The sequence below is a fragment of the Mus caroli genome, chromosome 8 (assembly GCF_900094665.2).
Source record: "Mus caroli chromosome 8, CAROLI_EIJ_v1.1, whole genome shotgun sequence".
In the NCBI taxonomy this organism is placed as follows: Eukaryota; Metazoa; Chordata; class Mammalia; order Rodentia; family Muridae; genus Mus; species Mus caroli.
In genome coordinates this window covers 101,774,547-101,799,827 of record NC_034577.1, presented here as the reverse complement: position 1 = coordinate 101,799,827, position 25,281 = coordinate 101,774,547, and the positions used below count along the sequence as shown (strand labels likewise).

The following is a 25,281-nucleotide window of genomic DNA, read 5'->3' as shown; positions in this document are numbered from 1 at the left end:
GTAGCTCTGCCCACATCTTAAACCTTGGCAGACATTATTTGTAGACAATGAGGCAGAGAATAGACCTTTCAGAGAGGAGACCTGCATCTTGGAGTCTGGTCTTGCCTCCCAGTAGGACAAGGATGATGCTGGGAGCCTGAGCAGCCAGGCCCTGGTGCTAGGTGCCAGAAGACTGGATGGCTTCTTAGTGCCCCCTCTTAGCCCGAGGCAGAAGTCATAGCACCTATGAAACTGTAACATTCATATCTGATATTGACCCAAGTTTCCCAGCATAGAACTCCTACAGTCCTCAGTCTCTAAAACAGCCTTTCATGCTGATTGAGTTGAAGGTTGAGCTGATTGCCAATGGCCAAGGTAAATCACCCATGCTTAAATAATGAAGCTTCCATAAAAGCTCAGGACTGCGTTACAAGTACACTCTTCTCTTCCTCCATTCCCACCGTAGTGTATCGTAACAATTGCGGTTCCTAGAGCTCTGTGAGACACTCAAGCAAAGTAATCAAACCTAAGGTCGTGTGTGATCCCTGATGGATATAGCTGGGTGCTCAGAAGCCCAGGGCTGGTGAGATTGGATGCTGGCTCCAGGTAGGCTCTGAAGACTGAGCTGCACTGGAGGATGCTCAGCCAGCTGGAGGAACAAGGAGAAGCATCTGCTGGGGTTACAGACGAGTTAATCTGCAAGTGTGTGCGTAGGGAAACTTTTTGTTTTGTTGTTCAAGATAAGATTTCGCTGTGTAGCCTTGGGTCTGTAGAACAGGCTAGCCTCAAACTCAGAGATATATCTATCTGTGCCTCCTGAGTGCTGGGATTAAAGGTGTGTGTCTCCACTGCCCAGTTAGGAAAACTTTTTACTATGTACACAGCTGTGAAGAAGCCTGAACCTACTTGCAGTTCTTTCTTCCCGCTGGGCCTTGAGGAAGCTTGGTTTGCTTAGCATCTTTGCTGTCGTCGTCGGTGCCTCATCCATCTTATTCCTGAGTATGAGTTGCTTAGGGCTTCTTCTTGATTAGCTTAGACCTGCCTTCAAGTGAATCCTTCTACCCTGAGGGGCCCTCAGGCAGTGAGATGCTAGGCAAGGTAGGCTTTGGACAGGCTGAGGTCTTTCTCCTGTTCTGCTGTCTCCAGGGCCTGGGCCATGGCAGCACCAGTAGGTGCTTAGAGCAGCTGGTCCTTTAAATGTGAGGAAGCTGGGGGAGGGGGAAATTCTTGAGCCCCTGCATTTGTTTTTGGGTCCCAGGGTAAAGGCTCATCACTCAGGTCAGAGATGCTGCCAAGGAGCAAAGGCCCAGGTGGCCACCTAGGCTAGGAAGGTGGCTAGAGCCAGGGCTACCTCTGGCTTCTCCACTACACTGTAAACACACGTGTGTTATCTGGAGTGCTGCCTGCTTTGGGGAGCAGGCGCTGCATGTGTGGAGGCGCCAAGTGCTGTGCTTGCCCAGGCAGCCGCTGCTTCTGCACATTTAGCCTGGGTGTTACTCACCAGGCAGCGCTTGCCCAGTGGCTCCTGGCACATGGCGGCTCCTGGGCAAGCAGGGATCCCTATAGCCCCAGAGAGTCAGGGCAGAGGCAGCAGGCTGGGGAGGGCAGCGAGGGACAGCCCATGGCAGGCTCTGGCTTAACATTCTGATGGGTTTCATGTCAGCACTGGCCTGTGTGTATGTGACCCATTTTGAGGAAACAGACAAAACTAAGTTCTGATGCCACAGCCCTGTCCCACTGCAGCTGGCCCTTTATCACCAATTGGCACCTTCTCTGATACTACATTCTTGACCTTCTAGAAGACTGCTGGGCGCATCGCCCTCTTCCCCTCTCTGAGCTCAGTTAAGAGTGGTATCTGAAACTGGCTCCATACCTCCCCCTCTGCCTCCAGGCCAGCAGAAGGCAAGGTAGATCTATGGCCCTGACAGGATCTTACATGTAAAGATGGGGCACTCAATTAGCTGCACCAGTTTGTCCACCTCTGTGAGGAAATCCACTGTGACTTCCAGGTCCCCACTGAGTGGGCAGTCAAGGAAAGTCTCCTTATTAGAAGTGTCTTTGCCCAAGGAGTGGCAAAGGATGGATTCCAGGGAGTCTATTTGAGCTTGGGCTCAGAATTCCATGTGTCCCTTCTCCAGACCTGGTTTCCAGTCTTTCAAAGTTGGATTTAGCACATGAAGGACATAGATCCAATCTCTCTGTTTTTCTGTTCCTCTAAATGGGGTGTGGCCCAGCTGCTCCTTTTGCATGGGTGCTTGGATTCTGCTCCTGAAGTGGTCCTCTGTCTACCTGGGCCCAGGAAGACACTTACTGTGGCCCTGCAGCTTGGTTTCTGCCTGAGAGGACAACCCAGGGAAGCTTAGAACTGGCCAGTGGGTCTTAGTGTCTGGGTCACACAGTTGGCCAAGACAAACAGCCTCAGGCTGTGAAAGGGTGCCAGGCAAGAACACTTAACCCTTTCCTGAAGCCTTCCTGGCCCTAGCTTCTATCTCCTCACAGCAGGAAGGAAGTCTTACTCCCTGAACACTGTTCTGATCCTAGGTCATAAACAGGTTCAAAGGTGAGGTTGTTCTGACTCCCAGCGTAGATTAAAAAAACCCCTCTGACTATGGATGCCTTTTGGTGAGGCAGGTCATTATGCATCCTGTGTATGTGTGGTGGGCTCCTGCTCCTTCTTCAAGTTTCCAAAGTTAAGACATGTGAGCCAGCCCTGCCTGCAGGTTTTCCCAGTATATTCTTATACCGAGGCCTTTTCCATCCAAAAAAAAAAAAAAAAAAAAAAAAAAAAAAGTTGTGGTGGAGGGGCTAGCAGGAGAGACCTGTCTCTTTCCTAAGGCAGGAGGTGGGCGGCACCTCAGCCAGTCTCCACTCCAGGCCTACCTCCCCTTCAGGAGGTCTAAAAGGGTCTTTAGAAGGAGTTGATGACAGCTCCTTCCTGAACACACCATACCACACCACACCACACCGCACAGCACTCCTGGTGGGAGGCCTTGGTGATGTCCCAAGCCCTGGAGGTGGTCACAGGAAATGGCAGCAAGGCCACTCTTGGCCCTCCCTGGGGGATGGATGACAATGAGAGGATACAACTTCTGGATGAGGTCATAGGCGTGGCGGTAGTTCTGGGTGAGGAAGCAGAGGGACACGGTGGTGACTGGGTTGTGGCACCAGGAGCGGTACAGGCAGCAGAAGAGGTTCTGGCTTTCCTGAGGGAGAGTCGAAGCAGTTAGAAGGCTTGGCTTCCTGTCACTGCATCCACACAGGACCTGAGGAGGAAGGACCTTGAGGGGCTGTGACATGGGGCTCTTGGGGGCCGCTGGGCTGCCAACTCAGCATTGGGCTGTGTTTGGCAGCCCAGCTGGGAACGAGCTGTCACAAAGGAAATGCTGACAGCTCCTTAGACCCTGTCATTACCTCCTGGCCTCACAGAGCCACGTGGTAGTGGCAGCAAAGGCCTAGTCAAAAGTGAGCCTACCCTTTGTAAGCTGGCATTTCTGCCACTGGCAAAATGACAGTAATTGTCTCTTGGAACTCTGTGGTCCCAGCACCCAGGCTGGGAAGAAGTTCTGTCCGGGCCCAGGCTCCTCTCTTAAACCCCAGCTTCCCCTCCTTTCCCCACCCAAGTCCACCCTGTGCTCTCAGTACCAGGAAACCCATCCTGCAGACCAGCCCACAATGAGGGAGCCCCGAGCCCCATCCTGCAGACCAGCCCGCACTGAGGGAGCCCCGAGCCTGAGGAAAATTCTTACGGCTTCTGTAAATGTCTGCAGGGAACCACAGGAGGAAGGCAGCGCTGTGGCCTGGATCATTGCAAACCACTTGGCCTCAGATGTCCTTATAGACATGGGCTTAAATGCCCTCGAGACTCCCAGAAAGAGGTTGAGGTAGGGTCATGCTAGGCAGGGGGCAGAGGGAGAGCGACCCACACCACGACTGGGAAGTAAGTCCCTGGCACCATGATGGCACTAGTCCCTGTAAGCTGAGGGAAGCCCAGAGTATTGGCTTTCTGGCAATTGCTCTGCTCTTTCTGACCAACCTTTGGGCACCCTTACCCAAAGCCTGGGACAGGAAGCAATGAGGTGTCATGCATTTTGATGCACTTATGATGATAGGCATTTTATGAGACAGATGCGTCCAGCTGGAAGAGGGGCCAGAGCAGGGAGGAACACAAGGAGAGCAATTAACCCTTTGTTTTCCAGGAATATTTCAATTTTTACCATGCGAAAGGGACTTTGCTGTTTCCAAAGGGACAGTGAATGGTGGGGGAGGAACTGGGAAGACCCTGTGGTGCTGGCCTTGAGCTGTGAAGACTCCCCGTTTACCAGTCTCCTGGGAGCGGCTGAGGGGTGAGCTGGCTGCCTAGCGCTGGGTGAGAGGGAGTACCGGGGTCTGCAGGTCCTTGAGCTGGTTCCTCAGCTGGAAGAGCTCGGTGGAGGTGAGCAGGATGGTGTTGAGTGTGTGCACCATGGTGGACGCGAACTTGAGGTCCTCCTCCCGAAGCAGGATGTCTGCCATTGAATGGAAGATGTTCTCCGCATTCAGCAGGAGGCAGAGCTGCCTGGAAAACAAGCCAGCAAAGGTTACACCCCGGAGGCTCTTCAGGGTCCTAGAGGAACCTGAGCTTTACTAGGACTGTAGGGGGCCTCAGGGCTGGGGTATGCTTGGGAAAAGGACCCCCCCAGGGGTTACGGCAACGCACTGAAGACCCCTTTACTTCCCAATATCACCTACCTTGACCTAGAAACCATGGCACACAAGCTCTATTTGTGCCCCTCCTCCCTCAGAAAACTGTCAGGCCTCTGGATAGTAGGAATGCCTTCCTGGGGTTTCACATACAGCAACAAGCCTGTAAGTTATATCATGAGTGTCTCCCGTATATATCAACAATGCCTCCCCACACCAAGGTGGTTCTGCCATCTTGGATCCTAATTCTCTCTAGACTCCATCTTCATCTGAGAATGTCTCCACACACAAGGAAGTCTCTTGGACTAAGTAAGAATGCGCTGATCACTTCTGGCCTTGCTTGAAGGGATGTGTGCAGGTTGTTGGGCCCAACGGCACTTGTGGGCTAAAGTAACCCTATGTCAACCAAGTGGCATAGGGAGGTAAAATGACTGGACCATAGTGGTGCCTGGCTCCCCCGGCCTCACACATTTCTTAGTAAGAGCTTGGGGTAAGAAGTGGGCTTTGAGAATGAGGCTCTGTTACAGAGAGGTTCCTAGAGAATGAGGAGAAGCAGGCTTCCCAGGGTTCCTGGGGCAAAGTGAAATAACAGCAGATTGAACACATCCTGGGGTCAGACTGCGAGGGGCAGTGAGCAGCAAAGTGTGCCTGCTTCTTATTGGATAGAGACTAGTGGTCAAAGTAACTTGTTCCCATGGTCTTTGGTGTGAGGCTGATATCTTCTGCCTGCCTGCCTGTCCTTGTACCAGGGAAGCAACACCACAGAACTAGACAAGGGGCAGAGGCTTCAAGGAGCTGTGTACTGAGCGACATGAACACCCTATGAGGCACCACCCTGTGAGACACCATGCCTCAGAGCTACCTCTTGTGTGGGACTTGATCAGGGCTGATTTCTTGTTTCACTGTGAACACCAGCCATGGCTTTGCAACTAGACTTGAGACAATTTTGCCATACCCCCCCCAGCCGCAGCCCCAGCCCCAAACCCCAGAGCACTTGGTAACAGAGAGACAAAACCATGAATCCCAAATGTGTTCAGCCTAGATCCCATGGACCCAGCAGGCTTGACCATGAAAGACAGATAAATGAGGTGGGGATGGAGGTGGGAGGAGGGAGGAGCCATGAACAAGGGGTTACTAAATCTCCACTGCATAGCCACCCAGGTGATCCATGGCCACTCCTATGTGGATGGGCAAAGGCCTTGGAGCCCTATAGTCTCAAACATAGCCAGGTGACCCCTATGTCAGCTTAGCAATTTATTCCTTAAATGGGGGCAATACCTGTCTAAAATGAGGGGAGCAGCCAGAAGGCAGCAGGCCAATGTTTGGTGTATGGCACCTGGGGAGAAGAGCCTCTGTGGTACAGATGACAGCCAGCATGCAGATGGGAGCCTCCTGTAGGACTCAGACAGCACTTCCTATCCCCGTTCACCCTGGAGGAGCCCCGTCTCCAAGGCCATGGGACAGAAATGTTCAAAAAGGGCAGGCTGGGAGGGAGTACTGACAAATGGCTGCAAGTGTCCATCGCCCACAGCTGCTGCCGCCGTTTCTATGACAGAGAGCAGCAGCTGAATGGCTGCCAGGCAGTGCTTCCCAAGGACCCCAGGTCAGCCTGGCTGGGATGTGCAGAAGCCGGAGTCCGGGGTGGCACTCATGTGTGCATGGGTTAGGGATGGTTTGGACAGGCAGGCACCGTGGTCTCCTGCTGTCCCAGAGAACCTGAGAATGCTGACGGTCGGTCGATTCTATAGGTCAGGGGGAGAGTTTTCTTGTTGTCACTTGTTCCTCCCTACCTCACCCAACAGCCATGTCCCTCTTCCTTTGGACTTTGTCTCCCAGCGGGTTCCAGTCCCATGAATATATGTTCAAAGTGGCCTAGAGTCAGTGACTTCCACATGAGCCTCATTGAAGGGACTCCAGAGGGGACAGTCCCTGTGGATGTCTCCCAGGCATTTGGAGCTTCACAGGGCCACAGTGCAACTCTTGGTGTCCCTGCAGATTTGCCTTCCTGCAGCAGTTAACACCATTACACTGCTGACCCAGCCTCATGGTCACCAGCTCCTCACCCCGGTCTGGCCATGCACTTGGGGCTTTGCCTTGGTATCCCACCTCAGCCTCATCTCCTCTGGGAATGGGCCACTGCCCAGGGAAAAAGTCAGCCATGTCTTGCTGGCTCAATCCTAACACACCTCTCAGTCTGACTTCCTGCTCATTAAAAAAAAATTAATTTTAAAAATACTTATTTTTATTATTTTTAATGATGTGTCTGTCTGTGACTTATTATAGATGCCCATCAAGGCTGGGGACCTCAGACTCCCCTGGAGTTGCAGATGGTTGTGAGATGCCTGCTGTGGGTGCTGGGAACCAAGCTTGGGTCCTCTGGAAAAGCAGTATGAATTCCCTTGGCATCACACACACCTGAAAATGTCAGCTGTGTGTGATAGCCTCAGAAGATGGAAATGAAATCCTGAGAGTACCTTGGCTAGACTAGTCATATCTGTAAGCTCTGGGTTTGATCAAAACACCGTGCCTTAATGAGTGTGATGGAAGAGCCACTGAGGACAGCACCCAACATCAACCGTGGACCCCACATGCATGTGTGCACACACGCACACCCACATGTGAAAAACAAGCCCCTCTACACATGAAAAATGGAAAACTCACAGACAGGCCTATGGAGACTACTGTCCCTACTTCTGACACTTCTCGGCTCACTCACAGGCAGGTCGAAGCATGCTGTAAATGCTCTGGCTGGCAGAGAACACATCTAGACTTGAACTTAACCCTTCACCAAGCATGCCAACCCAGAGCTGCCCCGCCCTGTCTCCTGACTCCCCTGGGAGGCCAGTCCATCCTAGGATGTCTCCAGAGCCTGTGCTTCCATGGCACCCTCCTCCCCAGCTTTGCTAATGTAATGAAACATCCAAATCAATAGCAAGAGTTTCTTTGGCTCATGATTCTGGAGGGTCCAGTGCAAGCCTGAAGGCTCCCTGCCGTTGGGTATTTGTCAAGGATGGACTCCCATGTTGGGAGTATGGGGGGTGGGGTGGTGGTGGTGGAGCAAAAACACTTCCATCAGAAGCCAGGAAGCAGAGAGAGACTGAGGTCCCACAATCCCCTCCAAGGGCATGTTCCCAGTGACCTTCCAACAGTACCACCCTGGGGACCAAGTCTTTATCTCTGGGAGGTACTACCTCTGTTCTAACTACAGTATCTTCTCACCAGGTGTGTCCTTTGTGAAAGGCCATAGTGGGGAGTGGGAAGCTGGGAAGTGGTCCCTAGAGGGCAACAGTGGAAGTCCTGCCAAGGCCTGACTTTCAGCCCTCCTGATGCTCTGGGCATCTGATGATAACCTGGGGGACTCTCTGGCCAGCAGCTCCCAGGACTCCTGCTGGGGGTGTTTCTAGTCCTTCAGCTAGGACTTGTGATAAGGGGAAGGAAGCAGAGGTGGAGCCACTGTGTCAGAAAGGCACAGATGGCAGGCAGGACCCTACAGGGCAGTGCAGGGCAGGGCAGGGCAGGAGGAGCAGCTTGTCTAGTCCACAGTGCTCAAATGGTAAAGTGCCTTAGGAAGCAAGCCTGCATGGGGGGTGGGGTGGGGGGGGAGGGAGAGAACACACACACAGAGAGCTTTAAGTCAGAACAGGATGCTTGTATCTCCTGTCAGGAAGTAGAGGAGGGATAACCTATCCCAGGACGGCACACACAGCCACAGATTCCATGTGCCTAGCCATGGAGTGTGAGCAAGGTCTTCCTGTGTGTGTGTGTGTGTGTGTGTGTGTTTTTCCTAATTTGCAGAGAATTGTTGTCTAAAGGGAGGACCTGTGCTGCTAGTGACACACATGATGGGGAGGGAAGGGAAAATGGAGACTTTAGAAGCAGCTTTCTGCCCTGAGTTTGTCCTCATCACTCGGCCTCTTGTGTGCCTGTCCCTGCCCACGGGCGGCCTGGCAGATGGCTGCCTTGCAGGGCTGCTGCGTCATCACTTCTCTGCTGAGTCCCAGCCCGGCTTGAGCTGCCTGCTTGGCTCTCAAGCATAGCGCCAATAATGGAACACAGCTTGCAAGCATTACACATTTGCCCATATTTTTTAATACCCATATTAAAGTGCTATTCATCATGAGACAATGGCCTGGAAAGTGCTTGGGGACAAGGCAGAGAGGGGGCAGGAGGGAACCTAAATAGGAGTGTGGAGGCCCTCCTATGCTCACCCAGACATGGGTCCATGTCTCTGTCTATCAGTAAGAAGCCATTCGTGTGGGGCTATGACCTAGGAAATGGCAGGAGGTAAGTGGCTAGGGTATGTGTGTGTTGTTTGGGAAGGAACTCTCTTGGAGGCAATGGGCTGTTGGTCCCCACTGGGGCTCTATGCCTATCAGGCATAGCCCAGAACCTTGTGGATGTGGTTTTCCCCTCACCATTTAGTGCCTCTGGGTGCTCTCTAGGTGGGTGATGGCTGCTTCCTGCTCCTCCATTGGAAGTCTCTAGGGCTTTCAAGGGAGCAACTGAACACCTCTGAAACCCACGAGAGGGGCTGTCACTTTCTGGTCAGAGTTGAGACAACACTGCTTTGTCCAGAGATCTCTGGAGGGCTGGCGTCTGCTGGAGGTGCTGTAGCATACCTGCCTGGCTGCTGTGAGCCTGTTTATCATTTTCATGTAAACCGCCACCTTGGTCAGACACCTGAGGGAAGCTCCATCCTTGGACTCTGGTGGAAGCTTGGGTGCCTAACACCCTACCCTAGGGGACCCACCCACTAGCTCCAACACTAGGGAATCCTGCCCCAAGGCAGCTGGGAGGAAGGTCTCACTGGCTTTGCAGTGCCTTGAGCCCTTGGGTGACTCTAGAGCCATCAGTTACTCTATGTGGCTAGGACAGACAGGAGAAAGCTTGATCTAGAGCTAGAGAGGAGCCAGGCAGCAACGGTGGTCTTCCTCTAGTGTGCCTTCCTCCTGCTGACTCCTCCCAGGCAAGCTGAACTCCGCATGTGGCATCAGGAATGTCCTGAAGGGCCCCACTCCTGTCTATCCTTCCAGTACAAGCTAGCATAGTTGCAAGGTCAAATGAGCCCTCCTGCTCCACGTATCCTTCCCAGGTGCCTTGGCCTCATGCTCCAGACATTCATGTCGGCCCCCTTCCTGGATTCTTCTGGCTTTGACTCTTGAGTCTTGTAAGGGCATGTTGCTACCCCATGGTTCCTGTGGCCTGATTTGTCTTATCACAGCATGAGGGGGTGGTGGCACTGACATATGACCTGAGGGCAGCAGGGGAGGGGGTTATGCCAATTACTGGGCAAGCAGACTGCTGTCTACCTCTCTCCTGTCTCACCCTCCTTCTTCAAGCCTGGCTTCTGACCTCCAGCAGGGATATTTGGTGTGTGTGGGGTGCTCTGCCTGGGAGGAAGGGAGAGGCTCCAGTCAATGTTCTCCCACCAGCTGGGCAGACGGTGCTAACCTGCAGGGCGTTGTCAGGAGCCAAGCCTGGGCGAGTGGGCACAGGTAGGGAAGGGTACCCAAGATGGGTAAAGGGAGGTTGGGGATGACTGATCTCCAGGCAGGAGTCTCAGACACTCTCGACTGTCTCAATGTCACCATACTAAAATGGCCACTGGCAGAGTGCTGACAGCTGGCCTGTGGGGGACACACTCAACTACAAACCTGCTGAGCAATGAGACAGCAGCTGGGCGCCCACCATCCTTCCACCACAGCCTCCCCCAGTGGCTATTAATAACGTGCATTCCTGCTTCCACTCTCACCTGCCTCCATGCTGGCCGGCCAGTGACAGGCAGAACACTCAGAGTAACCTTCAGCTGGCAGGTCTCAGGTGGAGGAGGGTGTCCCAGCTCTTGGAGAGCTCCCCTAACCCTGTCCTGGCTCCTGAGTGCCTTCCCTCTGTTACACGAGGAACAGGCTTTAGATAATTTCATTGGGTACTTCCTGTTACAAATGGCTCTGCTTGACACATCTCATACCTAAGCGGAAATCCCCGCACAGAGCACTGCCTTGCTTGGTTCTTTGTGCCTATTTTTATAGTCTGGCATCAGGGCTGTGGATTCTTTCTGCCTCTCACCTAGGTCCAGAGATCTCTAGTAGGTGCCCTCAAAGATAACCTGGGCTCAAAGTGATACCTTCAAGCCTGCCTCTGCAAGATGGGCAAGGGGCACAAGCTCCGGGGTCAGTGCCCTCACCTGAGGGCAGGGCAGAGCCCTCCATCTCTCCCTTCAGCTCAGCCTCCTATTCAGTGCTTTCCTTCTCCTCTGGCCCTTCATTCCCACCCACAGCAGAACCACACATGGAGGGGGATTCTTGCTTCTTCTCTACATTGGCCACTACCTGATTTTCATCTTCCTTTAAACAGCTTGAGACTGGGGGGTCTGGATACTTTCCTCCAGAGTCTCCAAGCCAACAAACCTGGGTGCAACCTAGCAGCAAGGCTAGAAAATGCAGAGGCCAGAGCCATCCCCAGAGAGCAGGGGCTATTCCCTCCCTGCCTAACAGCTGGGTTTCTTCAGGGTTTAAAGAGAAAGCGACTTCTAGTCAGAAGCCAGAAGCTTGGGTGGGAGGAGTGGGCTCTCAGCCGAGGTTCAGAAGGCTCTAGAGTCCCAGTGCTCCCTGCTCCTCCCCCATTTCCTTCCAACCCCCCCCACCCCGCTCCCCAAGTATGAAAACTGTAAATCTGTTTTATTTCCATCAGTCCTAGGCAGTGTGCCCCTCAGGGCAAAGGGAGCCGTGGTAACTCTGCCAACTCATGCCTTAAAAATCTATCGTGTTTAATGCAGTTGATGTGTCTGATACACTTAAGTTTCTCGGGAGGGGAAGGAGGAGGCAGCAGCATGAGGGCTTGTTTTTCTGGGTCTTGCTGGGAGTTGATGGAAAGGGGACAGAAGATGAAGTGAGAGGAAGAAAGGGGCCTTTTGTCCTCCGTGCTGTTTGTCCCTCAGTTCAATAGAAGCTCCTGCCAGGCCGGAGGAAGAGTTGTCATAGACACCTGGGTGGGCTTACCCCAGGATGGTCTCATGAGGGTGGGAGCTGTCACATGGAAGCTGACCTTTTGCTGAGGCAGCAGGTCCTTACTCTGAGCTTGCTCTAGGCACTGAAGTTACAGGGAACAGTGGCAGAGGTGACTTCTGTTTCTTCCACAGCACAGGTAGAGTTCAGGAGGCTCTGCCTTAGGAAAAGTTCCCCAGAACAGAAGTCATCTTGTGATGGCCAGGGACCTGCTGGGTCTTATTTTCCACATTTGTTAAATGCTTTTCAAGGCACACCCACAGGTACTACCTGAGCCTCTTTTGGGCTATATTCAGGCATCCTCTTCCTTGTTAGGATAGCTTCACTCTCTTCTTGTCTTGTTCCCAGCCTGTTCCTAGTATCCCTTCCCAGAGCTGTGGCTGGCCCTTCAAGATCAGTTCTAGCTCCTTCTTGGGCATACAGATTTCTCAGTCAAGAGAGGAGACTGGAATGAAGGAAAGGATACTTGTGAAACTGAAAAGCAACAGCTAGGAAGGTCCAGGAGCCTGGTGAGCTGGTGTGGAATTCAGCCTGCCTGTGGAGCTCCATGCTGAGAGGCTGTCTCAGCTGGAGTTTCTACTGCCATGACCATAAACAGCTCAGGCAGGAAACGGTTAATTTCTTCCTACAGCTCGTAGTTACTAACCAGGGAATTCAGGGCAGGAACCGAAAGCAGGAACCTACCCAGAGGCTGGAATGTGGAGGCCATGGAGGAGAACCACTTACTGGCTTGCTCCTGGTTTAATCTGTTTATACCACCTAGGAGCACTATCTCAAGAGTGGCATTGCCAACTGGTGAGCTGGGCCCTCCCACATCAATCACCAGTCAGGAAAATGCACCACAGGCTTGCCAACCTGGTAGGGGGCATTTTCTCAAGTGAGGTTCCTACTTGCAAAATGTCAAGTTGACATAAACCAGCCAGCACATAAACCTAGGGGTAAAATGGATCCAAGTGTGCTCAGGGAGTTTGTGAGGTACTTGGTTTTGGTGGTTATACTTTCAGAGGCTGCATAGGTGTCTGATTCAGCTAGGTTTGCGTTAGTGTCCCAGATAAGGTAGTACCTTATCTCTTATACAAAGATATCCCTCAGAATACAGATGGATGCAGGTCACAAAGTAGGGGCCTGAGGCAGGGAGAGATGGGAGATACCCTGGGCCTGGGCTGAGGGAGTGCCTTAGTGTTGAAGACAGAGGCAGCACACAGAGGACAAGGCTGGTGAGCAAGGAGAGGAAATGGGGCAGCTCTGGCTCCTGCCTGAAGAGCAGTATTCTTAACTCCTGCCTTCTGCCACTGTGGGCATTTTCTCTGCCACGTCCTGTCCTCCATTTCTTTCTCAGTGGCCATAAACAAAGGACAGCTGGTATATTCTTGACATCAGGCAGTATTCATGTGAAAATGCTTTTCCATGTACACAGGTGTCACTGCTACACTGCCCTTTCTACACGAGGATACAGATGTGGCACAGAGCAGAGGTCTCACCCTCATCCAGGTCCAGGTGGCCATTCTGCTAAGCACCAGTTCTTTCAGCTGCTACCTCACTACACAGCCAACCCACAGGCCCAGGTGGCACAAGGCACAACCTGAAACTTGGTTTACAAGGAGATACTAAGGATAGTTCTGCTATAGGAGCCACTGGAGCCCTTTTAATTATTATTAATAATTAATAATTAGTTAATTATCTTCAGGGCACTCTAGGCAAGAGCTCTACCACTAATCTGCCAGTCCACTGAGGCCTTCTGAGCCCAGGCTTCCCAGAAGCTCCTGCCCCACAGTCCCAAGGCCGTGTAACTGTGAGCCACACTGCACTGAGGACCTCCCCTGTGGCAGTGACCACATCCAGTTGCAGCAATGTTAGCCTGGGATCCATACTTGGCATCAGTTGCTGGGGCAATGGCTTGTGTTCAGGGGCCAGGAAAGGAGCAGGGCCTAGAAACTGTGTGCACAGCTCACAGCCAGGCTTGAACTCAGATCACAGGAGAGGTTAACAGAAGTGACTCCAACAGCAGGTTCCCAGAAACCTCTGTCAGGGGTCCCAGGCCAGCTGCTGCCTAAGATCCAGAGTGGGGGATTTTAGAATATTAACTTCTGGTCCCCAGGGAGATATGGTCAAAGTTGCCATTCTGCATCCAGGGCTGGTACTGCCAGGGAAACGGCACCCTGAGTCCTAAGTTCCCTGGAGTCTCCTTGGTGATTATCCGAGAGCCACTGACACAACTGCTTTCCCTCTGAAGCCCTCTGGGCTCTGACCTTAAGCAAGACTTTCTCCTGAGAACATGCTATGCCTTCCCCACAGAGGTGCTTGCTGTGAAGAGGCTACCCAGCCTGGCATGCTGCTTCTGGCCTCAGACCTTCCTGCTGAATATCTCTCTGTCACTCTCCAGCCTGGCTCACATGCTCCAACCCTTGCAGGACAGAAGAAACTTAAGTCCAGAACCACAGTGGGATCAGAATCTGGTCTCTGTTTGGCCAGACTGTATGGCAGCAGTAGAAAGAACCAGGCCACCTCTCTTCTCCACCTAAGGGCTCCATTCCTACATCTTGAAAGCCAGGGCAGAGATGGCCCTTCCCTTCATCTGCATCGCTTCCTCTCCAAGCTCAGGAGCAGGCTCTGGGAAGTAGGAACTGCAGTGCCCAGGGTAGAGTCGGGCTGTGCCACGATCCCCTTGAACGACTGGGGTGTCCCTTGCCCAACAGCATTTCTGTTCCCCCATTGTTCTGCTCAGCTTCTCTTTCTTCATCTAATCATTCCCAAGTGAGGCCTTTCGTTCTAGGCCACGGGACGGCTCGCCATTACTGTTTATAGATCCCCAACGTTTACAGATGGGTAGCACGCCCTTCCTTCTACCTTGCAGTGTGCAGCCAGACACCCAGCCCTTGGCAGGGCTTCCCTGGCTCCTCTGCTCTACAGTCTGAGCTGGTGTGGGTGCAGCAGCTCCAGTGTGCATGTGATCATGGACTGAGGTGACAATGCATCCCTTTAAACACTGGCCTTGTCGCTGTGGATCCAGACCAGGGATCCTGACAATTGCTCTGAATGTCTCCATACGACTCAATGTATTCCGAGAGTTCTAGTCTGGGCCTGCCATTCTGATTTCTGGAGGTACCTCTCAGTGTAAAGCTACCACGCCTGGTCCCATCAGTGACCTCACCTATCCATGTGGGCCCCCCTAAAGTTAGGGAGACGCCCTACTTGAGCAGCTCCTGGATCTTTGACTATGATGTTGGGTCCTGCACTGAGACCCCTTCTCTGGAGACTAGTGTTTTACCTTCCCAAGCTTCTTCCACAACAGGCCTGAGAGGTACTGTCCAACCTGCCCATTAGGGTGGCTGCTCCAGGCTCTGGCAATGACACCTTGGAGAATATGGGAGAGAATTTACCAGCACCTTCAGGAGCTGTGCAGCTAGAGTCTGGGCTCTGACTTGGAGATCTGGGCAGAAGGCTCCACCTTTACCTCCCTAGGCCCTTTGTCTTCACTTCTGCCTGGTATTATACCCTTCTCTTCCCTGCTGGTCTCTGCCTGCTGTGTATAGTCCTAACTTTCTCTAGTCACAAAGAAGGAAAAAGAGACCCAGGACTCTTCCTGGCATCCTCATCTCAGACAGCGGCTTCCTCTGGTAGCCTAGTGACATTCACAGACGATGACAGTGCTTCGTTCAGGAGCTGAAACAACCAGAGCATCTCTGGTCTTCACATCTTTAGTGAGATTTTATGAACTGAGATGGCTTTCTGTGGCTCTTTACAAGTGTCCACTTAAAGAGCACTGAGCTAAGCAGTGGGAAACAGAAGAGGAAGTTAAATGCTACTACCCACTCCTGGCATCAAAGAACAAACATCAGAGCAGCAGCACTGCAGAGCTTTCTGAAAAACGGTAACAAGCTCAGGGTCTACAGGGCAGATATGGTGAGAGAAGACGGCACAGGGAGAACTGGTGTCTGGAGGCAAACAGAAGGAGGTTTTGCTTTGTACCCTTCTTACTACTAACCCAGAAGGCTGTAAGTATCCCTTCTGTGATCATCTTTTCAGGGAATTTTAAGATATATGAAGTAGGCTTTGGTACAAATCTTTCTTTCCCAGGAAACCTACAATGGATTAAATGCATAAAAATAAGGAAGAGCCTTAGTCACGAGGTGTCCTTGAGAGTCACCCTGGAGGGTGCATCTGTCCCAGGACATGGTTACAGCTCAGGCTCCCTGTGAGCAGTGTCAGTGACCTTCCTCACCTCAGGATCCCACGGTAACACACTTGAGCAGAGATCAGTCATCCACACACCAAGAAATGAAGGATTTTAACACACACATGTTCTGGCCTTTGTAGAGAAGAGCTCCTCTGGCCCCAAACCACTGTGCTCCAGCTTAGAGTTCAGGGCCATGTCTAATAAGTTCAAGGCTGCCTGGGATCCCTAGTTCAAAGCTAGCTCAGGCAACTTAGGAAGAACTTGTAAAATGAAGACAGTTTAGTGGTAGAGGTCTTACAGGGCATGAGTTTGAAGGCTAGTGTGGTAGTAGGCAGGGGAGAAGCCATAGAGCAAGACTCAGGGAAGGTGGTACCTCATCAGTGGATGGCAGGACCCTGGCTGGGAGATATGGTGGCAGTGGAGGCAGGGCATAGGGACGGCTGCACATTTAACAATGGAAACAAGCATTTTACAAATGAGAGGATCAACAGCCGGGAAATGGTATTTTTAGCTACTGTGGTTCTTTGCTTCAAAGGCGTATGTTTCATCTAAAACCAGGCAAACCTCCTACAAAGTCTGCCTGTTTGCAAGGAGTGATTAGCATAATACGAGTGGGAAAAAAGGCTGGGCTCCTCATGGAGGCAAGAGAGCTACTATAGGGGAAGCTTTCTCCTGAAATAGAATTTAACAAGTGACAAAGTCTCATCAATGGAGCTGAAGCCCCTCTTCACTTGGAGCACTCACCCGGCCTCACACAAATGTCCTGGTTGGTACCATGTGTGATGCTTAAATGCAGTCAGAGGTTGGCCTGGCAGGTTCCGGTGGTGAGAGGGCTGGTGAGAGGGCTCAGCAGGTGGGGTGCTCGTTGCCTGAACTGACAACCTGAGATCTGTCTCCTGGACTTACACAGTGGAGGTGGACAACTGATTCCTGTAGCTGTTCTCCAACCTCTACACCCCATGCCTAACATATATAATATATGAACATAATAAACAACTGTGAAAAACTTAATAGTGCTTTTGTCTTATTCAATTTCCTCTAATTTTAAGCCTCAGGGGTCTTGGGTTGCCCATCCAGATGTCCTTTTTGAGGGGGTTGGTAAGAGTCAAGTCAAGGGTAACCAAGAATGGGTGGCAGGCAGAATAACCACGAGGTCACAGTTAGTGACACCTGAGGGAGGCAGTCCATTAAGGTCACAAACCATGGGTTGGATAGAGTTGCCTCTCATCTTTTTGCTCAACCTATGGCTACATCTTTAATGTCTGTCTTTCCTTAGCTGGACACTGGTCAGCAGCCTAGTTATACACTGTGAAAACCCTGAGACGGTCCTCAGAACACCACAGGAATGAGACAGGCTGTGACCTACCTTCCCAGAGCTTTAACTACAGAGACAGGGAACACTTGACAGCTGTTCCACAGGCCTCTCTCTGGCTGTGACCCTGGGCTGTTCCACTGTTCTGAGGGGCTGGGCTTCAGGTGGCAGCTTTGCTTTCTACATTACACAGAGCTGATGATGAGAATGAGACGGAATGGAGGGCAGTCATTTATCTACCTTGGGCTTCCCCCAGGGACAGGATAGACAGGCTTTCCTGTGGAGGGTCCAGAAGACGGGATCAGAAGCAGCAGGCGAGTGACTTGGGGCAGCCACACAGGCTTCAAGGGCAGGTGGGAGGAAGGGGACTCTGGGACTTGCCAACTGTGAGGGCTAGGCTTCCGACAGAGACGGGAGGGAGGGAGGGGTCTCTTTCAGGAAAGGAGAGGCAGGCAAGGAAGGGCTCAGCCCATGGCAGAGGAAGGAAATGGGCCTCCTCAGGAGAGATGACTGGGTGAAGAAAGTCTAAATTCAGAGGGACCTGAAGAGAACCGATGGAAGCAACATCCCTGAACAGTCAGTCACTTGACAGGGGCCGCATGTTTGGGGGCACAAAGGTCTATAACTTAGTTCATATGATCTGGTTACATCATCTTTCCCAAGAACACAGAACTGGCTACAGTGCAGCAAGATTCCTTGTCAAGCAAGCTGGCTGCATCACCTTCCTGAATAACCTTTGGAGTTTTCTGACCATAACAGCAGGAGTGGGGTGAAAGGCTACAGCTGTCACTGTGGCTGAGTGAGTCCCTTGATTTCTTTCAATTTTCTTTGGGCAGGCTCTGGGCCCCATATGCCTTCTGATCCACAAGTTCTAGAAACGTGGACGAGCCAAGTTTTCATTTCACCTCATGCATACCTGTAACTTAGAGCGGCTGTGACGAGACAGGTTCTCCTGGGGACTCAGGCACCCCATGAGCCAGCTCTGGCCCTTTAGTGGCTCACTGGGTTCTGCAGAGCCACCTGTGAAGCACGCAGCCTGTGTTCCCCTTCACTTCTGGGTCCCTGCTCCTCTCCGTCTCCTTTCAGCCCGTGGACTCGGAGCAGGGTCAGAAGCACCCTGCTCTCCCACTCCCACTGGGCTTAACCGACCTTTCATGCCTCAGCTTAGACAAAGTTTTTTTCTGGAAGTTTTCCTGGGTTCTTCCACCCCCTGAGCACCCTACCCCCACCCCATCTGCTCCCACATAGCACTATCATGCTGCGATGCTACTGCTTGTGACCATGACTAACCCTGGTGGGCAGGGCCTAGCTGCTCACTGCAGTGGGCACCAGGCCTGACACAGTGAGTACCCAGGCAGGCTTGCTAAGTGATGAATGGCTGCTTGGTGCTTTGTGGGCCAGCAGCAGCCACTTCACCCCGCCCAGTACTATACACCAGGTAGATTCTCAACCACCCTCACAGCTGGGGAGCCGATGACACCTGCTCCCAGCAGCTTCATTCTTAGACCGAGGGCTCTTGCCTGGCTTGACAGCTGTGGCCTAATTTCCAGGGCTATCGCAGGGCTCCTTATTTTTACCCACTTGGTATTTTTCATTACTGATGCATGGGGGGTGGTGAGAGATTAGAGGTGGGGGAAGGGTGTAGATGAATGAGAGACATGGCTGCTGGGGGGCTGGAGTCAATAGTCAGGTGGGATAGGAGGTGGGGATAGGAATGGGAGTGGGTTTGGACCAAATGATTTTCCTTTAAATTTATTAAAGCAATGCCCCACCATCACATTCCTAGATTCTCCCCAGTAAGCACTTTCAACAAGGTCACAAATGCACTGGCTCTATAGATTTTTGGCTCCAAACCACATTTCAAGCAGCCTTTAAAAGCCAATCTTGGCACAGCTTCACCCAAGCCTGAAGAGAGAAACTAGGGCACTTTTATGCTTTGAGAAAACATCAGATCCAGGTCACAGCTTCCTGGCTTTGTGGAAGCTGTGGGGCACCCTTTTCCTACTGGCCTGAAATTGCACACCCTGTCACCATCTCTGTACCAGAGAAGGATCACACACTGGATGGCACTTCTTTCTTGCCGCTTGTATACCTATGCTATAGGGCTACCTTGGAGCAGGCAAGCATTACAGTTCAGAGTTGGTCTGGGGCCTGGGGTATTCACAGAACACACTGCTATACTAAGGGAATCTCTGATCCGGCCTCCAGCTAGGTATGCACTCTTCAATTCTCCAGGCTTTGACTCCCTGGATGCTTGCACACATCTTTCTTGGGACTATGGGCTGTATGCGTCCATCCCAGCTACTACACAAAGGCAGCATAGGTAATTGGTTACTTAAAATATAACTGTAATCTCAGCCCTCCTATGGTGAGAGAGGAGATGGAGACAGGAGAATCCCCAGAAGCTCACAGGTCAGTCAGCTTGGCTTAAGAAGCACAGTGGAAAGCAAGGACTGATACCCAGGGTTGACCTCTGACCTCCATAGACACCATGGGATGCATGCACTTGCACACACACAGATTTACAAACAAGAACCCAGTTGACCTTTAAGGACTCTCTGGCTGCTGCTTGGGACTTGATGTGGGAAGGAGCATGAAGCTGGCTCTGCTAGGACCAGTTCCTCCATCTCTCTGGGTGTAGAGCTGCTAGGAAAAGGGAGGCACCAGCCTTGCATGTGTGCTGCCCACAGGCCCTGGCCACCTCCTCATTGCTTGTGAGTTTTAGATGACTGAGCTGTGTCTAGCTTACAGGGAATACCTCCCAAGCATAAACTGGAAATGGGCAGCTCTATGGTATGGTCTTAGGAGTCCCTCAACCCCTAATGAAAGCATGTAAATCACTAAGTATGCCAACTGTAAAGGACCTAGATGCTAAAAGGGTAAGGCATGCCACAGAATGAGTCACTGCCGTGTATGCATGTGGGGTAGGCAGACGAAGACCTTTCCACCAATCAGTAAGAAAAACACTGAAAAACCAATGGAAAAGTGACATGAACAGGCTCACCATAGGAAGATGTCCAGAAGGCAAGTGAGCTTTAAGTGTTCAGCTCCACCAGTCTCTAGGCAATGTGACTAAGAGTACAACTGTACCAGAAGAGAAGAAGTGGTGCAAGCACCCTACAGAGCATCTCCTAGAACTGTGATGTGTTCCCTTGAGACAGGGAGTGGGATGGGGCAGTGTGGATGGCCAGGGGTCTAGAAGACAGACTGGGAAAGACACATAGATCAACTGAGCATTTACTTCTGCCTGAAAGGATGGCAGCTAATAGAGCCAAGCAAGATAATGAAGAATCTGAAGATGTCAAGTCAAGAGGTCTTTATGTGGCTGCTCTATGGGCTGACAACCTGAAAGAAAGGGAGATGCTACCAGGGCAGAGAGCACAGTTGCTTCTGAAAAGAGTTAAGATCCTCCCAGGATCCTGGTGGAGTTCAGTGCCATGGTTCCTCCAGGTCAGGCCCACCAAAGGTCACTGTCAGCCATTCTCCAAGAAGCCTCTGCTCTGTGAAAAGGGGAACCAAACCAGCTGATATGGAGTCTGGTCCTGGTGTGGAAATGGTGAGATGTGGGCTTTCAGGCCTGCTTTGCCTACCATGTGGGAGAGCCACTACACTTCTCTGGGAGGAACAACAGGAACTTCCTGGCCCCTTCCATGTGTGCCTCCTGGGAAGAGTACTGAGGCAGCACGGTCTTTAAGCTTGCCTGCGAGTGTTCATGGCTGGTGCATGCAGATATCCCGCTCGTTATCCAGACAATCACTTTCCCTTTCTTGTACACAAGTTCCCACATCTCGGAAGAAACCTCAGCTCTGGGGTCCATACTCCTGCAGATCATACTCAAAGTCTGAGAGTGGAGGAAGTGGGGTCAATGCCTTACTGTTACAGGGACATTAAAATAAAATGCTGACAGTAATAACAGACCAAAGCCTACAATGTCCTCAGGGCTGAGGCAGTCAACTTTACAGAAAGTTCCATTGTCCACTTCAGATTCCAAGGACCTCTTTGGTGGGTTTTCTCACCTTGCATTATGAAGAGGCACTTGGCATGACCCTCCCTGTGGACTGCCTTCTATGGTCACTGTCTTGGCAGGGTCTGGCACAGCAGTTCCCCCAGGCCAAGTCCTTTCAAGGGCTATTGTCACCTATATTCTAAGATGGGGGCCTCTCCTTTTTTGCAGAGGCAGCTGGTCTGGAGGTCTTTCTCTCTCTCTCTCTCTCTCTCTCTCTCTCTCTCTCTCTCTCTCTCTCTCTCACAGACACACACACACACACACACTCATGGCGTAGGGGGCTCGGTGATAACCCTAAGAGCTAAGAACAATCATGAGAAGGATGAGAAGAACGAGCTTCATAAGGATATCAAAGGCAGCCCCAGGAAATGTGTGCAGACCTGATAGCAGGAGCAAAGGAAGGCATCTTAAGGAACGCACCACACAATGGACAGGATGCATCCGGACCTGTCTTTCCAGGAGTTTACAAGCACTTGGAAACTAAGGACCCCACTTATCTGTCCAGGCTCTCATGCAGAGGAAGGCAGAAGGGTGCAACATGGCTTCCAGCGGCCAATTCCAAACCTGCTGCTAATTTTTTTTAAAGGTTCTATATAAGAGTACACTTTTAGCTGGTTGCTAATTCACCAAGCTATCTGTGTTATCAATGTCAAAACTCTGTAAGTTTCCTGGTATACTTAGGCAACGTCTAAACAGACCCAGAGAATTTCTACGTCCATCTGGAAGCAAGCTCACAAGCTTCAGACTGAATTCGTTATCACGTTTTCAGCCCCTGAAAACCTTTCTCTATAATCACCCCCCAGTCTGCCAGCTGTCTGGGCTATGGGGCTGAGAGCTCAGGTGTATAGGCTTTAAAGCAGGTACTGTGTGAGAGGCTGGATGGGGGCCAGGCAGGTGCCACTTCCTGTGGTAAGGAGCTTAATACTACACACAGTGGGCTGAGCAATTTCCCACCTATCTGTTGCTGAATCTTTCTTTCCTCCAGTGCTTCCTGGGAACTGCAGCACGCAAGTTGGCTTACGGGGAGCTTCGAAGTGTGGGCTGTTTTAACCAGGGCTACCCTCAAGGACACATGGCTCCCTCTGCCTGTACACCTGTGCTCTTTAACACAGCCTTGTTCAGAGTGTATGGGGGTGCTGCTCTTGGAAGTCCCAGGCTCCCTCTGGACAGTGGCCTGCTCCTCCCACAGGCCTCAGGAGGACCTAATGAGCCCCAGCTTAACCTAACAAGGCCCATCACATGTGGTTTCCATTTCCAAAGACAAGACAGCCTTCTCAGAGGGAGTGCCAGCGCATGAGTATGCTGGGCATGTGGACTGCAAGGAGGAGGATGGCGGGCCCCAGCTCTAGAAAGTTCTAGGGATGCTGGGATGCTAATTTCTTGTCCTGGCTCAGGGTGCCTGCATTTTTGTCCTTTGTAAGGACACAGTTTTGCCTGTGTCAGACTGGACTCCTCCGACCACAGAGTTGTTTCCAGTTAGAGCTGAAGTGAGGGCTGGTAGCTTCTGCTGCACAGCCCAGATAAGAATCTCACGTCCCAGCCCCAGGGCCGGGCTGTGGCACATAGGGAAAGTTCTACAAGATTCATACAAGGAGCTGGGCAGACTTTAAAGCTGTCTAGAGATGTCTCTTCTGAGCAGGTGTTGGCCATTACAAGGTCTCCTCCTGTTTGGGCCAAAGTCTCCTTCCCTCAGCTGGGGACCCACTCAATATGGCCGCAAACTAAGAAAAGATCAAATCCCACTTGCAGTCCCAGTAGGACTATCAGGATGGCTCCTCCCAGACAGATTCAGATTGGTGTGTTTGCTGGGGCAATTTATTTGTTTTCAGTACATGAAGGCAATCCCTTAAAGGTGACCAGGAAGAGAGCTGACTGAAGTCCCTTACACCACTCTTGGAAGCAGGGACCTGAGAGCCAAGCATGGGTTTCTGAAATGACAGCGTAACCAGGGCAGGGATTCTTGACTCTCTGCTTTCTTTAGCTCAGCACAATGTTGGCTTTTGGGGGCCTGCTCCCTAACAGGTGAGGTGATAACTACAAAGATTTACAGGCCAGAGAGGAGGGTGTCCCCGGGAAAGAGGACTGCAGAGACTGGGGGAGTGCTTGGAGGATCCTGAGGGTATGAGGGAACTAAGCCTGGAGGGGTGGGGTGCTAACCCATACAGGCTGCTTGTGGAATTTCCCAATCATGGAACTAAAGAGTGGCTTCTCCTGACACTCTCCTCCCTTGCTCTACCACCTACCTCAATGGCCCATTCTACCCATGCCAGTCTTTATGACACAGGGCTTATATGCAAACCCAGGGCACTAGGAAGGGAGTGGTAATTCGTAGGAACTTGTATTAGGGATGTTCGGGAGGGGCTGCCATGCCTGTCTGCAATGAGGCCTCAGCCTGGGGTCTAGGAAGCCCCATGTCTCTGTTCCTTTCCTACTTGGGTCATGTCTCATTCTCTCAGGACACCCACCTCATCCTAGAAGTGCGCCTGCCCCTGGAAGTGTACTTGAGACTCATCTACCATCAACTGGGCGGTCAAGCTGCAGACCTCGCATTCACAGCACACAGTGGCTTGTTAAAAATGGAAGCATTCTCTGGCAAGTGCTCTCTGCAAGGCAGCAGGGAGGAAGAGGAGGGGAAAACGCACAGTTGATGGAGCCAAAGGACGCTGGCCAGAGGCCCTGTTGGCAGGCAGAGTGGAGTGTCTTCAGACTTGCTACTTCCCAGCACAGAAGCGGGCTTGTAAAGATCACAGCTGTTGGGTTACGCCAGGGTTCATATCACAGCTTATCAAAGAGGCTAGCTTTTCTCCCTCCTTTCCTTTTCTCCTGTGTATAAGTGGGGTGGTTCACAGGCAGACAAGGCCTGGGCTTGTTCAGCTAGCATTAGCATGAAGGGTGGGAAGAGACTGGAGGAGGGCAATGCACACCAACACCTACTTTAGACAGAGTTGGTTTAGTGGGGCTGGGCTGGGTGCTGGTGGGTGCCCTGGGCACTGGGGATGGTGACAAAGCTGGCTTTAGGACACAAAGTTCAATTATCCATCCTCCCATGAAACCTGCTCCCATTCTCCACGGACCACAGGGCAAGTGGAGGCCAAGCTCATGTCAGGGGCTGAAGAGCGGCTTCCTTTCATCTCAGAATGGCTAGACAGGCACTAATAACATTTGTGTTTTAGCTGGGTGGTGGTGGCACATGCCCCTAAAAATCCCAGCACTCAGGAGGCAGAGGCAGGTAGATCTCTGAGAGTACAAGGGCAGCCTGGTCTACAGAGTGAGTTCTAGGACAGCCAGGGCTACACAGAGAAACCCTGTCTTGAAAAACCAAACCAAACCAAAAACCAAACATTTTTTCTTTTATGGACAAAGCAAAAAAGACTTGGAAGTATGTCTTATGTTACAACTAAGAGAAATTGGGATTTGAACCTGCGCTAGCAGGCTAGTTTTTATGTCAACTTAACACAAGCCAGTAGGGCATTTTCTTAGTGATTGATGTAGGAGGGCCCAACCCATTATGGGTAAGCCACCCTGCGCTTGTGGTCCTGGGTTCCATAAGAAAGCAGGCTGAGCAAGCCACTTTTCTCATTTGTACCATCTTCTTCAAACTGTAGGCTGCGCCTTAACTTCCCTACAACCAAACCAACGGAAGGGCCTCGACCTAGATTCGGGCCTGTGAGGCTGGCTGGAATATGAGAGTTTGGCACCATCCTCATCTCAATTCGTGGTCTAAATGCCTATGTCCACAAGGTAAGGGGCTGGGTGGACATGAGGCCAAGCTGGAGTTCTGGCCTTCCACTCCTGACTCTGGTTCCACATCAAGATGGTGTTTCCCACTCTGGGAAACAGTATGGGGTGAGGAGACGGAAGAAAATGGTTCCTCTCTGTGGTGAGAATCCACCAGAATTTGTTTTCAAGAGCTCTGGTTGCCGTTGTCTTCCCACAGGAATGGCAGCTGCCCTGGGCCCTAAACACATCACTGCACCAATAATGGCTTCTAAGTTGCTCACAGGAACAACCATTTATCTTTCTCAGTGGGCAGAGTTAGGGACCAAGAGGAGCAACTAAGCAGCCAGAGGAGGGGGTGAAAACCATCCACTGTGTCCTCATCGGGCCTGTGGCTCCATCAGTG

The 25,281-nt window shown here is 51.8% G+C and overlaps 1 protein-coding gene across 1 annotated transcript in view; it reads right to left on the bottom strand.

Moving 5' to 3' along the window:
• Vac14 (VAC14 component of PIKFYVE complex) overlaps window positions 1–25,281 on the bottom strand; it is a 97,002-nt gene that overhangs the window by 6,117 nt on the left and 65,604 nt on the right. Inside the window, exons 15-17 of the mRNA XM_021169610.2 lie at window positions 4,360–4,534; window positions 3,064–3,182; window positions 1,916–1,995 (exon numbers count right to left, since the gene is read on the bottom strand). Coding sequence (XP_021025269.1) covers window positions 1,916–1,995; window positions 3,064–3,182; window positions 4,360–4,534 — 374 coding nt within the window. The remainder of the gene's footprint in view (window positions 1–1,915; window positions 1,996–3,063; window positions 3,183–4,359; window positions 4,535–25,281) is intronic.